Source organism: Coregonus clupeaformis, unplaced genomic scaffold, assembly GCF_020615455.1.
Source record: "Coregonus clupeaformis isolate EN_2021a unplaced genomic scaffold, ASM2061545v1 scaf0452, whole genome shotgun sequence".
Taxonomy (NCBI): Eukaryota; Metazoa; Chordata; class Actinopteri; order Salmoniformes; family Salmonidae; genus Coregonus; species Coregonus clupeaformis.
The window spans coordinates 90,876-107,325 of NW_025533907.1; the positions used below are offsets into that span (position 1 = coordinate 90,876).

A 16,450-nucleotide genomic window follows, 5' to 3' on the forward strand; every position below is an offset into this window, starting at 1 on the left:
GAACTATGTATGTCCTCCAATGAACAGAAAGTATTTAGAAATTGGGTGTGGCCTCCAAAAATTCTCTCCAGTCGCAAAAGTGGTGGTCTCGCAACTGAACAAGGGAAACATTTTGTTAATGCAAGTACCCCTCTAACGTTTGCCTGCCACGTAGGTAGCAATTGATCTAGACTCCATGCAACATTGTTGCACACTTGTTAATCAGGCCTTGTCTATTTAGTTTTGTACTCTGGTTTGATATATCTATCCAACCAGCAACCACTGAAATGTTACTCCTATCTTTTTGGTCAATTGTTTCGTGCTTTTTGTATGTGAATGGCGCTAAACTACCCGAACCAGAGGTGAAATTTGAGGTTTTACATAAACCCTTTATCTGCTTTCAGAAGTCGAAATATGGAGACATACTTCTTGTGCACTTCGAGGGATTTCTGGAGCGCAATGGCACCATGTTTCATTCCAGGTGACTTGTTGAAATCGATATGGAATGCTCTGTTGATTGGATACGTTTCCGTTGCTTCTTGCTGCAATCTTACAGTCTACTAACCAATGGTCAACCAATCCATCACACTCGAGGGTTGAATTGCCCACCAAATGAATCCCCCTGATCACACTCTCATAACAACGGCATGTTTGTGGACATTGACAATCACTGTGTTTGTTTGTTTTTCTGATTGTTAAACCGGTTGGTTAAAGGGATAGTCCAATCAAAAACTATATTTCGGTATTTTGTTAATTAGTCCACTGTCAATACAATCCTAAAAATGGTGCATGTCAGCACTGTAATGACGCGTTTTTGCCCGTGAGCCAGAGGAGGCTGGTGGGAGAAGCTATAGGAGGACGGGCTCATTGTAATGGCTGATATGAAATATATGGAATGGTATCAAACACATCAAGCATATGGAAACCACATGTTTGACTCCGTTCCATGAATTACCCTTTCCAGCCATTACAATGAGCCAGTCCTCCTATAGCTCCTCCCACCAGCCACCACTGGCATGAACTATCCCTTTAATTTAGGGGTTACTGATTTTCCTTTAAAAACACTATGATGGATCTGTGTGACTCTTGGCAGCCTTAACCACGGGGATAAGCAGCCAGTGTGGTTCACCCTGGGGATCCAAGAGGTGATCAAGGGTTGGGATAAGGGGCTGAAGAACATGTGTTCAGGAGAGAGGAGGAAGCTCACTATCCCCCCAGCTCTGGCCTATGGCAAAGAGGGAAAAGGTATTACACATGTGTTAACATAGGACTACCAGTAGCCTAATGCTTACCGAATCCTTCATACCCAATTACAGAACGTTAGCCTACCGGTACAAGAGGAAAATGTGTGATCTCCTGAGACACTGAAATCCATAATTACTTTAATTGGCTAGGTGCTCCTTTTGTGTCAAGTGTCAAGGGTCAATGTCATCAGATGCATCACAAATGGGACAATATTCCCTAGTGCATTACTTTTGACTAGAGCGCTCTGGACGGAAGTAGTACACTAGGGAATAGGATGCCATTTGGGACACAGACATCATGTCATGTTGCTCAGTTTTGTTTCCAGGCAAAATCCCCCCTGAGAGTACGTTGATCTTTGACATTGAGATCATGGAGATTCGGAACGGTCCCAGGTCCCATGAGTCATTCCAGGAGATGGATCTCAGCGATACTGTTACACCAGGCTAAACTCAATCAAGCCCAGTATTTGAACCCAGGTCTAGTGTTTGTTAATCTCCTGTAGGCAGCTTATTTTACTTCTGGGTTACAGAGATTAGGTGTTTGTTTATGTGAGGGTTTTATGTTCTCTCTTTGACAGGTGAAGGAGTACCTAAGGAAAGAGTTTGAAAGACATGGCTACCATGCTAATGACACGCACCATGAGGCGATGGTGGAGGACGAGGATGAAGATGGATTCATATCTTCTAGAGAGTTTACCTACAAACACGATGAGCTGTAGAAGTCTGAATTTTATAAGGTTGGTTTACAGTAGATCAAGCGACTGTCTGTGGATAACGTGTCGTTAGCCCAAGTATAAACCAGCCTTTACTCCTATTAACATGTCATTTCATTTTCACTATGTTCAATCGGTCCTGAATTTACAATTAAAGTGTTCTGAGGAGCGCCAGGGTTTACTGGCATATATATATTTAGGAGATTTTTGTATTTTTCAGGGATTTGTGGGTATGAAATTGCCTTGAATACGTATCATAGAGAACACTAAGTCCATCCACTGCATTTATGCCAAATGTGACCCATGTACAGTTATTTAGATTCATTTAAATGATTTTCTGTATAGACACATATTTTTGTGTTAGTCTTTAGTTCAAGTACAAGTCTTTAGTTCAAGTACAAGGCTGATGGTGAATGATGGGGTCACCAATTTGTAAAGTATCATACAGTATTTCTAAGAATATCTGTATTTGTCAGCCACTGAAATCAAATGCCTTTTCATAAAACTCTCAGAAGAACTGCGCCACCAATGCCTTTAGAGAGAAGTACTCATAGCAGAGTACAGGATGATCAGTAGAGGGCGCTCTTTCTCCTGTTTTCATACCAATACCCAAAGTGCAGAACAACTCCTTTGCTTACTTGTAGAGAACAGTTTAAATTAAAAGGTCACAGAAGACCGTTCCATCACTAGTATTTGTCCCCCTATTTCACACCATCTGTAACACAGGGGTAAATAAGCAGATTACATAGAGCAAAGGGGAATACAGTATGAAGGAATGACCTGGTTCATTCTTTTTCAACTCAGGTTCACGCAGATGTACACTACCGTTCAAAGGTTTGGGGTAACTTAGACATTTCCTTGTTTTCGAAAGAAAAGCAATTTTTTTGTCCATTTAAAATAACATCAAATTGATCAGAAATACAGTGTAGACATTGTTAATGTTGTAAATGTCTATTGTAGCTGGAAACGGCTGCTTTTTAAGGTCCTCAACTGGCAGCTTCATTAAATAGTACCCGCAAAACACCAGTCTCAACGTCAACAGTGAAGATGCGACTCCGGGATGCTGACCTTCTAGGCAGAGTTGCAAAGAAAAAGCCAAATCTCAGACTGCCCATCTTAATCTTTTTTTTTTTATTGGCCAGTCTGAGATATGGCTAGAAGGTCAGCATCTCGGAGTCGCCTCTTCACTGTTGACATTGAGACTGGTGTTTTGCGGGTACTATTTAATGAAGATGCCAGTTGAGGACCTGTGAGGCGTCTGTTTCTCAAACTAGACACTCTAATGTATTTGTCCTCTTGCTCAGTTGTGCACCGGGGCCTCCCACTCCTTTTTCTATTCTGGTTAGAGCCAGTTTGCGCTGTTCTGTGAAGGGAGTGGTACACAGCGTTGTACGAGATCTTCAGTTTCTTGGCAATTTCTCGCATGGAATAGCCTTCATTTCTCAGAACAAGAATAGACTGACGAGTTTCAGAAGAAAGTTATTTGTTTCTGGCCATTTTGAGCCTGTAATCAAACCCACAATTGCAGATACTCAACTAGTCTCAAGAAGGCCAGTTTTATTGCTTCTTTAATCAGCACAACAGTTTTCAGCTGTGCTAACATAATTGCAAAAGGGTTTTCTAATGATCAATTAGCATTTTAAAATGATAAACTTAGCAAACACAACGTGCCATTGGAACACAGAACTGATGGTTGCTGATAATGGGCCTCTCTACGCCTATGTAGATATTCCATAAAAAATCAGCCGTTTCCAGCTACAATAGCCATTTACAACATTAACAATGTCTACACTGTATTTCTGATCAATTTGCTGTTATTTTAATGGACACTTTTTTTGTGCTTTTCTTTCGAAAACAAGGACATTTCTAAGTGACCCCAAACTTTTGAACGATAGTGTACATACAGTACATTTCACTTAATTAAGGTCGGCCATTATCAAGTCCTGGCACTGTCATTAGCAACATACCGTTCGCATGAACCATAATGAGTTACAGTAGCTACCTCAAATCCAGTAAGGAGGAACTTGTCATCCGGATCCATCAACATTTATTGTAATAAGCCTAGGTAATTATGTTTCTAATAATGGTGCTCTAAATGGCAAGAATGTGTGATTTAAAAATAACCCCAGCAGCTCCAGGGAAGTTGCAGTCTAAACATTTCACCACACCCAGAGGACTAGCAACAGAACAATGACAATGGCTACATCTATTGTATGGTTCAAGCAAGGTCATGGAACCATTTATCTTTTAGAAACCAGAATAAACCAGCATCTTTAATAGTCTAGAGGTATTTAGACTTCTAGATGTATTTAGATTTATTGATTTATTGAGACTTTTAGACTTCTAGACTTTGTCCTAATATTTATATATTTCTTAATTCCATTATTTTACTTTTTAGATTTGCGTGTATTGTTAGATACTACTACACTGTTGGAGCTAGGAACATAAGCATTTCGCTACACCCGCAATAACATCTGCTAAATATGTGTGTGCGACCAATACAATTTAATTTTATTTTATTTTAGATGTATTTAGACTTCTAGATGTATTTAGACTTTTAGATGTATTTAGATTTCTTCACTATATCTGTTATTGTTAAGTGAAAATAAAACAAAGTAAACCAAATTACATATTTACACATTTATTTACAATAATGTTTCTGGGTTTTTTTTTCATATACATCTCTGAAGTAAACTTTTAGCAGACTGTAAACAATTATGCCAGTAGGCATAGTCCATTCAAAACAGAGACTTTGAGACAGTGACTGAATAGCAAATATATTATCCACAATAAATATGTAACAAAGGTGTATTAACTTCATATGTAATTCCTGAGTGAGTGTGTACGTACATTGCAGTACTAAATGCTGATGTTTTTTTATTTTATTTTTTTTATTTTGTGATGTAAACAACTAAATGTAATCTTAAAATCTCCTCAACACTAGCTACACGCTGGCATATCCTTCATTGACATCCACTGTAAGGGTTCATTACTGCAATGGTTCCCAACCAGTGGTGCTAGGACCCCTGGGGTACTTGGCCTATCCACAGGGGGTACTTGAGGAGACTCGTGATCATAGACTTACTGATAAAATGCACATGAGGGGGTACTTCAGGGGAATTCCGGGCAGAGCAAAATTCAGTTGGTGGTACAGTAACCAAAAAAGGTTGGGAACCACTGCATTAGTGCATACTAGCATAATAACCACACAACTCCATCTCTACTCTTATCTGTGTCATTGATATAGCTCCCTCATTGTACAAACAAACCTCTCTATTCCTTCAAAGATATTAGCTAGCCTAGTACAGTATGAGCAGAATCAGATTAATCCAACATGATCCAAATAAAGTTTGGTTGTATTTGAGTCATTCATGTGCTTCATATCAAACCACCTCGAGTCCTTCATATCAAACCACCTCGAATCCTACATGTCAAACCACCTCGAGTCCTACATGTCAAACCACCTCGAGTCCTACATGTCAAACCACCTCGAGTGCTTCATGTCAAACCACCTCGAGTCCTTCATGTCAAACCACCTCGAGTCCTTCATGTCAAACCACCTCGAGTCCTTCATGTCAAACCACCTCGAGTCCTTCATGTCAAACCACCTCGAGTGCTTCATGTCAAACCACCTCGAGTCCTTCATGTCAAACCACCTCGAGTCCTACATGCCAAACCACCTCGAGTCCTTCATGTCAAACCACCTCGAGTGCTTCATATCAAACAAACAAACAAGAAAACAAACACACAAAGGGCAATAAAGAAATAATAAAAATAAAAACATTGACCCTGGCAGGATATATTTTCTACATTAGATACCATGTGCATTAGGCTGTGTGTATGAAATATGAAAACATACTTGAAAATGGATATTGTAACGACCTTAACCCAACACCTAGTGACCTCGTCAAGAGGTTCGGACCTGTTGGCGTAACGGTAATTGTGTTGGCTTGACAGTCGCTGGACCCAGGTTCGAGTCCCTGTCAGGGCTACCTTACGAATTTGCTACATTGGTGTCAGAAGTGGGATGGTGCCTGTTAGGCCATACACATGAGGGACTTGGTATAGAGAAGTGTGGGGACACACTCTCCTGAAGGAAGTTGGTAATGTAGCAACCTTAACCCAGACCTCTTGGCGTTACCGTTAAGGACTTGGCTTGACAGTTGCTAGACCCTGGTTCGAGTCCCGGTTGGGGCTACTTCCCGAATTCCCTACAATTTTGATTATGAAATCATTTTTTACAATTATTTGATACTTCATAACTATTCCGTATCAATCCTTCATTGGCCTAAACATATTATTAATTAGGTGTATACCTAATATATTAACCTGGTATAGGCACAATTGATCAACATTTATGAAAGTTATATCTTAAAAGAATGCCTCAAAAAATAAATTAAAATTGCATCATCAATGTCCCATGCTCCATAACAGGTTGCAGTCTGGCAGGTAGAATGATAATGATATACCCTGGGCTACTTCGCAACAGCAGTCGCAGCAACATTTCCACTGAAGTTGTTATTTTCAGGTATGGTCCCCCGTACTCTTCTCTTCTCCTTAAAACGTCCAGAACGTGAAACTTTGAGATTCCGTCTACAGGTTTTCTCATTGAACATTGGCTCAAACTCTGCATCGTCTAAGGTTTCTGCATCTGGAAATGTTTCGTTTCCCTTTGAGTCCGGTGTAGATTTGGAGGAGATAGGAGACATATTCTCCCCAGAAGGTTGGGTCTCACCAGATTCTTGGGTTGTTGGAATACTCTTCCTTGTCACAAACGCTCTCCACCAAGGGTATCTCACAGGCGCTGCCATATCTGGAGGATTAAGTTTCACCTGCAAGATACGTTTCTGTATGTCAATATAGCCAAACTGGTATTGAGAAAAAAGAATCAATCATGCCATAAAAAGTCTGTCAATAATCCAAAATATTCAATAGGAAATCATGTTCATATAGCTGTCATGTAAACATGCTATACGTTTGTGATCAGCTATAATGGATAATATAATGTCATACCCCTGCCATCAACTCACCTGTATGTTTTCAGCCCTCTGGGGTCTCCTCTAGTATCTCCAAGGGGGTTAAACTTGAGGTCAGTCCTCGGCTGAGGACAACATGACCCAAACACAGACCTTCTAAGACAGTGTAGATTCCAAGTTGTTTCCACAGATGCATCCACTTGGAAGACTCAATTTACAACATCCAATCAAGGCTTGAATTTACATGAAGGCCAATGTTTTACGAAGAAAAACGACTGTAAATAACCAACTTTTGATGTATTTCCTGTGACTAAGAGGCAGCAAATGTTACAGGTATGGGAACACACCTGTCTATATCGCCTACAAACAAAGCCCCGCCCATGCACACCTGATTGGTGCAGGTAAAACTGGGACAGAAGTTACCTCCCTGGTAGCCTGCAGGAAGAATACCTGACCTGCCAGCCAGAGCAACACATTACCTGAGAACTAGACACACAGAAGAAACAATACATGCAAACTCCTCCACACCCTTACATTTAGAGACAGGGTGACTAATCATGGTAGCGTCCCAAATTGGCACCCTATTCCCTTCATAGTGCACTATTTTTGACCACAGTCCTATGGACCCTGTTCAAAAGTAGTGCACTAAATAGGGAATAGGGTGCCATTTGAGACGCATCCCAAGTGTGTTCCCTCAGGTACAGGGCATCCACCATTGTTGCTCTCTTCAGCACCAGCGCTATTGAGCCATCATTGTCCTATTGAAGGTGTGGTGCAGTACGTGTGTGTTGTGATTGCATTGCACCATGACGCAGACATTTCTTTGAGCAATTGAATTGTAGCCTATCCTAAATGTACACATAAAAGATTGAGCAAAATGTAATTTTACATCCTTTTAATAAATCAGCATTTCATAAATTACAATCTTAATTGCACCAATCACAAAAATACTTTTAATAAAATGGATTCGTAGAAAGGATTTCAATTATTATATTATCAACAATGGAAAACAGAGAATGTGTCAACTTTGTCGTCATGGCGTTGTTGTTAGGAGTAGGTGAGCTCCACAGCACCTATAGCTGCTCCAGGCAGTTTTCTAGGCTGAACATTTAGACATCAATGTTTCCTGACTTTAGTATGTGTCAAATAGTGTAAACTGATGCATGTATTGGAAAAATACTAGGAGGTCTAGTCCCTACCCAGACTAGATGTTTGTCAGTCTACGAGTAGCAATTACTGAACAAAAATATAAACGTAACATGTAAAGTATTGGTCCCATGTTTCATGAGCTGAAATAAAAGATCCCAGAAATGTTCCATACGCACAGAAAGCTTATTTCTCTAAAATGTTATGCACAAATTTGTTTACATCCGTTAGTATTTCTCCTTTGCCAAGATAATCCATCCACCTGACAGGTGTGGCATATCAAGAAGCTGATTAAACAGCATGATCATTACACAGGTGAACCTTGTGCTGGGGGCAATAAAAGTCCACTCTAAAATGTGCAGTTTTGTCACATAACACAATGCCACAGATGTCTCAAGTTTTGAGGGAGCGTGCAATTTGCATGCTGACTGAAGGAATGTCCACCAGAACTATTGACAGGGAATTTAATGTTCATTTCTCTACCATAAGCCGCCATCATTTTAGAGAATGTGGCAGTATGTCCAACCGGCCTCACAATCACAGACCACTTGTAACCATGCCAGCCCAGGACCTCCACATCCGGCTTCTTTACCTTCGGGATCGCCTGAGACCAGCCACCCGGACAGCTGATGAAACTGAGGAGTATTTCTGTCTGTAATAAAGCCCTTTTGTGGGGGAAAACTCATTCTGATTGGCTGAGCCTAGCTCCCAAGTGGGTGGGCCTATGCCCTCCCAGGCCTACCCATGGCTGCGCCCCTGCCCAGTCATGTGAAATCAATAGATTAGGGCCTAATTTATTTATTTCAATTGACTGATTTCCTCATATGAACTGTAACTCAGTAAATTCATTGAAATTGTTGTATGTTGCGTTTATATTTTACCCATTCCATGTATCAATTTAAAATGGGAGGTTTGATTCAATAGTTTTCTGTAAACATTTAGGCTCAGACACACATTTCACCCAAACCATATACTTATAACTAGGACAATTTTTCTAGTACCAGCTAACAGTTGCAAATGTAACTTCAACAGTGCCACTCAAAATAAGTTTCTAAGCATTTCCTTACAAGTTTAAACTGCTCTGTTCACCAATTCCTTTTGGGGTTTTGTTGCATTTTGACAATGGAACACATCGCACATCCTTGACAACCTATCAGCTTAAGAAAAAAAAAGCACATGATGCTGAAAACATTTACATAAAAACTTTATAAAATAAATTAATCAGCACACTCTTTGCTAAATAAAAAGTGCTTCATACATAGACCATCCATAGCTCACCCTATAGGATGACACAGTTACTGAGTCAACACTAAAAAGATCTGATTTGATCAAACAAGATTTAACCTGCATTCCCTTTACAAAGACACTCATTAACCAATAAGCACACAACGAACACACTTGAGCAGACAATCAATATGCAGACAGACATCAACCAGGAAGAATGTGGTAATGTGATGATGCTACATTTATGAAAAAAATATGTTTTTATTGTCACATACACCGGAAAGGGGCAGTGAAATGTGTTGTTTTACAGGGTCAACCATAGTACTACAGCGACCCTGGAGCAAATTAGGGTTAAGTGCCTTGCTCAAGGGCACATCAACAGATTTTTAACCTTGTCGGCTCGGGTATTCAAACCAGCGACCTTTCGGTTACTGGCCCAACACTAACTGCTAGGCTACCTGACACCATGAAAGGTGTGTGAAAATGCTGGAATCAATGGCTTCGTCCAAAATGCCACCCTATTCACTATATAGTGCACACTACTTTTAACCAGAGCCCTATGGGACCTGTTCAAAAGTAATGCAAAAGTAATAAATAGGGTGCCATTTGGGATGTATCCAATACCTTGTTCCTCTTAAGGAGAATATGGCCTTTGACCTTACTGTAACAAGACATGATGTCTAACTGACGTACCACAGACTCAACTTCAACTGAAACAGTCATGCTTATGGGAGAGAAGAAACATTTTGGAATTTTTACACTTCATATGATGACAGACATATGATGGCTTGAGATTCCTCTGGTATGGGATAAATAAAAAGTCATATTCCTTCCCAGCAACAGACAGGGCTCCAGTCCTTCAAAACAAGACGTCTTCATGTTCTATCAGGAGCTGTATGATGACTTTCTGATGCCTCATGTCGTTCAGAGTGGCCAGGGCGTTCTGTTCAGGTGGCTGCATTAACGTCGGACCAAACACAATCCCCAGGTTCTCAGAATTCATGAAATTGTCTTTTTCAAACATGGTGACCCTGTGAGAAAGATCATTATTACAGTGGGGAAAACAAGTATTTAGTCAGCCACCAATTGTGCAAGTTCTCCCACTTAAAAAGATGAGAGAGGCCTGTAATTTTCATCATAGGTACACGTCAACTATGACAGACAAATTGAGAAAGAAAAATCCAGAAAATCCCATTGTAGGATTTTTTATGAATTTATTTGCAAATTATGGTGGAAAATAAGTATTTGGTCATCTACAAACAAGCAAGATTTCTGGCTCTCACAGACCTGTAACTTCTTCTTTAAGAGGCTCCTCTGTCCTCCACTCGTTACCTGTATTAATGGCACCTGTTTGAACTTGTTATCAGTATAAAAGACACCTGTCCACAACCTCAAACAGTCACACTCCAAACTCCACTATGGCCAAGACCAAAGAGCTGTCAAAGGACACCAGAAACAAAATTGTAGACCTGCACCAGGCTGAGAAGACTGCATCTGCAATAAGTAAGCAGCTTGGTTTTAAGAAATCAACTGTGGGAGCAATTATTAGGAAATGGAAGACATACAAGACCACTGATAATCTCCCTCGATCTGGGGCTCCAAGCAAGATCTCACCCCGTGGGGTCAAAATGATCACAAGAACGGTGAGCACAAATCCCAGAACCACACGGGGGGACCTAGTGAATGACCTGCAGAGAGCTGGGACCAAAGTAACAAAGCCTACCATCAGTAACACACTACGCCGCCAGGGACTCAAATCCTGCAGTGCCAGACGTGTCCCCCTGCTTAAGCCAGTACATGTCCAGGCCCGTCTGAAGTTTGCTAGAGTGCATTTGGATGATCCAGAAGAGGATTGGGAGAATGTCGTATGGTCAGATGAAACCAAAATAGAACTTTTTGGTAAAAACTCAACTCGTCGTGTTTGGAGGACAAAGAATGCTGAGTTGCATCCAAAGAACACAATACCTACTGTGAAGCATGGGGGTGGAAACATCATGCTTTGGGGCTGTTTTTCTGCAAAGGGACCAGGACGACTGATCCGTGTAAAGGAAAGAATGAATGGGGCCATGTATCGTGAGATTTTGAGTGAAAACCTCCTTCCATCAGCAAGGGCATTGAAGATGAAACGTAGCTGGGTCTTTCAGCATGACAATGATCCCAAACACACCGCCCGGGCAATGAAGGAGTGGCTTCGTAAGAAGCATTTTTTTTTTTTTTTTTATACTTTGTTTATTGAATTTTCAGTACCAGCATTTAGTAAATAATTGCACTTGAAAGTTATTTGGTATGAATATGGAACAACAATTTGAAGACAACGATACAGCAAAACATAGAGAGACAGACATGAAAGAAAAAATAGACATTAAATACATAAATAAGATTTTTTTTTTTTTTAAGAAAAAAAAAAGAAAAAATAAAAATAAAAAAGGAAAAATATCTGTTTTGATCCAGTTGTTATAGGTCAGCTAGCACAGTTATTACCGTCCTTAACATCCGAGATGTCGTATATGCACATACCAGGCTTCTTACATCACCAATATATAAATATACATCACTCTGGAACTGCAGGGAAATGTATTCTTTTAACATAAGAAAAGAAGGGAGCCCACTTTGCATAGAATTTGTCTACAGACCCATTGAGTGTCTGTTTTATTTTCCTCCAACTTTATGCAATTCAAAATAGATTTAATCCAAAGAGCATGAGAAGGGGCTGCAGAGGATTTCCATCTAAGTAAAATTAATCGTCTCGCTAACAACGTGACAAAGGCAATTACATCCTTATTCATTTTGGTCAATTGTATTGTGGGTAAGGAAACTCCAAATAATGCAATGAGAGGGTCTGGCTCGATCTGTGTGCCGCTTAATTCTGAGAGTGTGTTGAAGATGTCTTTCCAGAAACCAACAAGAGATGGGCAGCACCAAAACATGTGCACATGATTAGCAGGGGACTGGTTACATCGAACACAATTAGGGTTCACATCCTTGTAAATTTTTGATAGTCTTGCTTTGGTCCAGTGGGCCCTATGAATGAGTTTGCATTGGATGAGGCCGTGTCGAGCGCAAATAGAAGAGCTATGTACCCTTTTGAGTGCCCCTTCCCATAGTTCATCAGATATTTCCTCACCCAGTTCCTCCTCCCAAGAGGATTTGATATTGTTTAATGAGATGGCTTGTAGTGAGCAAATTTGTCTATAGATTATTGACAATGTGCCTTTCTGATTAGGAAGTGGGGTGAGAAATGTGTCGAACTGTGTTCCACCAGAAAGGTTGGGGAATCCTGGATCTATGCTGCGGACATAACTCCGGACTTGTAAGAACCTAAAAAAATGATGTCTGGGGAGACCAAATTTAGCTGATAATTGTTGAAACGTACTAAATGTATTGTTAGTATACAGGTCTCTGAATCTTTTAATACCGAGATTAGACCATGTTGAGAAAGCACCATCAATCATAGATGGGGAAAAGCTGGGTTTGAGGCTACCGGAGCCAAGGAAGAGGTTGTTTGAAACCCAAAGTGGCGTCTAAATTGATTCCAGATCTTCAATGTTGTTTTGACACATATATTATTGGTGAAGGAGGAGTAAGGGCCTGTAATAGAGGAGTGAGCGAGGGAAGACAATGATGCCGGTGTAGACGAGGCAGCCTCCATCTCCAGCCAAGTTGGGGGTGGGAATATCACTCTGCTCTGCAACCAGTACTGAATGATCCTAAGGTTAGCGGCCCAATAATAGAATCTGAAATCTGGTAGAGCTAGACCGCCGTCTGGTTTGGGCCTCTGCAAGAGCTGTTTTCGCATCCTAGGAGGTTTTTTGTCCCATATAAAGGGTAGAATTAGGCCGTCGATCTTTTTGAAAAATGTATTGGGTAGAAATATTGGAAGGCACTGATAGAGGTATAAGAATTTAGGGAGAGTATTCATTTTAATAGAGTTAATTCTAGCAACTAAGGAGAGGTGTAGCAAAGACCACCGTTCCAAATCGTCCTTAGTACGGGTTAAGAGAGGAGCAAAGTTGGCTTGAAAAAGGTTTTCAAACCTAATTGTGACATGTACCCCGAGATAAATAAAACTACTGTGAGCTATTTTAAATGGCAAGTTATGTAAAGGGGATTTTTTTGCAGCCATGTTAAGTGGCATCAATTCACTTTTACTGAGATTTAGTTTATACCCTGATAAGTGACCGAAGGATGCGAAAGTGGCAAGGGCAGCAGGGACAGAGACAGAAAGATTGGATGTGTATATTAATAAATCATCTGCATATAAAGACAGTTTGTGTTCGTGCCCGTATCTGACTATGCCTTTGATGAGGGGGTTGGAGCGAAGTGCTATTGCAAGTGGCTCTATGGCGAGGGCAAACAGTAAGGGACTTAAAGGGCAACCCTGACGTGTCGATCTTTGCAAAGGGAAGCGATCTGATTGAGTGTTATTAGTCCTGACAGAGGCTTGGGGGGATGAGTACAGAAGTTTTATCCAGGTCATGAATTTGGAGCCAAAGCCAAATTTATTTAGAGTGTAAAAGGTATTTCCATTCCACCCGATCAAACGCTTTCTCCGCGTCCAGGGATATAATGGCTTCAGAGGTATTGTCGATAGAAGGATTGTATATAATATTAAATAATCTTCGGAGATTGAAGAATGAGTGTATATTTTTTATAAATCCTGTTTGATCCGGAGAGATAATTGATGGGAGGACTGTTTCTAGCCGCGTTGCCAGAATTTTGGCTAGAATTTTATAGTCCACATTTAGCAAGCTAATTGGACGGTATGATGCACAGTCAAGAGGGTCTTTGTTTTTTTTAAGAATAACACAAATGGTTGCTTGAGTGAGAGTATGTGGGAGAGCACCATTTACAAATGCATCATTGTACATTTCAATTAGAATAGGGGCTATTTTGGTGATAAACTTTTTATAAAACTCTGTCGGGTAGCCATCAGGCCCTGGGCTTCTCCCAGATTGAAGGGATTTGACAGCGTTAGACAGTTCTTCAACAGTGATCGGCTGCTCTAATTTTTTAACCAAATCCCGGCCGACCGAAGGCACAGAAAGTGAGTGGAAGAAATCATCCAATTCCAGTGTATCCGCTTTACTTTCAGAGGTATATAGAGACTGGTAAAATCTCTTGAACTCCTCATTGATCCCCCCAGGATCTAATGATATCCCAGATGATGTACGAATTTTTGTAATCTGAGATGATGATGATAGTTGACGTAACTTGTGAGCTAATAATTTACTGGCTTTATCTCCTTGTTCATAGTAAGTGCTCCTAGACTTGACAAGCATTTCAGTAACCTGGTCTGTTAATAGTGTGTCAAATTCTGCTTGCAGAGTTAAACGTTCCTTATAAATATCCGGGGATGGTGAAACGGCATAAATGTCATCTAATTGGGCAATACAGCGTGTTAACATAGATAACCTATTCCTTTTCAATTTGTTCTCATGTGCGGTGTAGGAGATAATTTCACCTCTGATATAAGCTTTCAAAGTTTCCCAGAGAGTAGACGCAGAGATGTTTGGGGTTCTATTTGTAATCATGAAGAAGTCGATTTGACTCAAAACAAAATTGACAAAGTGTTCATTACTGAGCAGTTGAGTTTTTTAGTCGCCAAGGCGGTCGCTGATTGTCTACATTTTGAAAAGCTACTTCCATAGTAACAGGGCGTGGTCAGATACAACAATTGGGTTATATGAACATGAAGATATGGAGTGGAGGAGCCGGTCATCAACAAGGAAGTAGTCTATGCGCGTAAAAGTGTGGTGAACCGATGAGAAAAAAGAGTATGCTTTCCCAGCTGGATTAACCATTCTCCAAGGATCTGAGATTGCGAATTCAGACATAAAGGTTCGAACAACTCTAGCTGAGGTTGATAAGGTGGTAGGTTTAGTGGAGGATCGATCCAATTGTGGGTCTAACCAACAGTTAAAGTCACCTCCTAAAATCAACATATGGGTGGACATATCTGGGAGTGTAGAGAAAACCGATTTGAAAAAATCACCATTGTCCCAATTAGGAGCATAGATATTAACAAGAAGAACCTTTGTATTGAGCAGCCTACCACTGACAATTATATATCTACCATGGGGATCTGCGATCACCTTAGAACATGTAAAAGGTACCGATCTGTGAAGTAAAATAGCCACCCCTCTCGCCTTACTCTGAAATGAGGAATGGAACACCTGACCCACCCATCTGCACCTAAGACTTGAGTGTTGTGATACCTTCAGATGAGTTTCTTGGAGAAAGATGATGTGAGCTTTCAAATGATGAAGATGGTGTAGCACCTTACTACGTTTAACTGGGTTATTTATGCCCCTGCAGTTCCAAGTAAGAAAATTAAAGCCATTCCCTCCAGCAGTATGGGCTACACTAGGCTGAGTCATATCTTAAGAGAGAGAGAGGATGTGTAAAGGACAAGGTACAATGTAAACTGAAGATCTTAGTTGAACCTAAAAGCGCAAATGTAAAAAAACAAAAACAAGCGAAGAGGCACAAAAAACATATACAAACTATATACAAATAGAGAGTGAACAAACCCTTCCCTCACACCCGCCCTTGCCGAAGCATCTCCCCAAATGAGATGCAAGCAAAACCCTAAATACAAAGAAAGTTTAGAGCTAAGCATGATAACTCTTACTCTGTGCTACCTAAGATTAGTGACCATTTAACTAGAGTAAGCCAAACATGGATAGAATGGTCCCCAACAGAGTTTAAGGAAAATTATCCTCGATTAAAGAGAGGTTTAACCTCGACGCAGATGGTAAATGAACATACTGAAACAGCCATGCAGACCCCCAGATATTGGCATTAGAGGCGGCAAACCTGGGCTGGAAATAAAGAGATAAAAAAGAGAATGACATTCATATGTCGATGAACCCAGCAAAGATGGCTTCGTTAGTCACCCATTCGGCCTGCTAACTAGCCTGCTAGGAAGACCAGCCAGCCAACCATTTGTTACACACCATGCGGTACAACAGCCGCTTTCACGTTCTTGTTGATGAAATCTGCCGCTATAGCCGGGTCCTCGAATCTGTGCATGGAGCCGTCCGGTAAAGTCAGTCTCAAAACCGCAGGGTAGATGAGGCCGAACTTCACGCCCGGGCAGGCGTGTAGTTGGCGTTTCACAGCTCCAAAGCTAGCCCGCCTCTTAGCCACAGCTGTTGTGTAGTCCGCA

The 16,450-nt window shown here is 40.8% G+C and overlaps 2 protein-coding genes across 2 annotated transcripts in view; one reads left to right on the plus strand and one right to left on the minus strand.

Moving 5' to 3' along the window:
• The first annotated feature begins 162 nt into the window (after positions 1-162).
• LOC121585721 (peptidyl-prolyl cis-trans isomerase FKBP14-like) lies at positions 163-2,823 on the plus strand. The gene is made up of 4 exons (XM_041902042.1): positions 163-460; positions 1,073-1,224; positions 1,550-1,700; positions 1,802-2,823. Exons 1-3 carry the CDS (start codon positions 267-269, stop codon positions 1,669-1,671), a joined length of 468 nt encoding a protein of 155 aa, XP_041757976.1. The 5' UTR covers positions 163-266; the 3' UTR covers positions 1,672-1,700; positions 1,802-2,823.
• Positions 2,824-9,668: 6,845 nt separating this feature from the next.
• Positions 9,669-16,450, minus strand: part of LOC121586946 (beta-chimaerin-like) — a 68,417-nt gene continuing 61,635 nt past the window's right edge. The window contains exon 13 of the mRNA XM_041904026.2: positions 9,669-10,313. Coding sequence (XP_041759960.1) covers positions 10,142-10,313 — 172 coding nt within the window. The 3' untranslated portion in view covers positions 9,669-10,141. The remainder of the gene's footprint in view (positions 10,314-16,450) is intronic.

Excerpts from the sequence above, each read along its gene's own strand:
- LOC121585721 (XM_041902042.1), top strand. The coding sequence starts at position 267 with ATGTTACTCCTATCTTTTTGGTCAATTGTTTCGTGCTTTTTGTATGTG. Across the intron at positions 461-1,072 it reads GGCACCATGTTTCATTCCAG|CCTTAACCACGGGGATAAGC; the intron begins GTGACTTGTTGA and ends GACTCTTGGCAG. Across the intron at positions 1,225-1,549 it reads CTATGGCAAAGAGGGAAAAG|GCAAAATCCCCCCTGAGAGT; the intron begins GTATTACACATG and ends TTTTGTTTCCAG.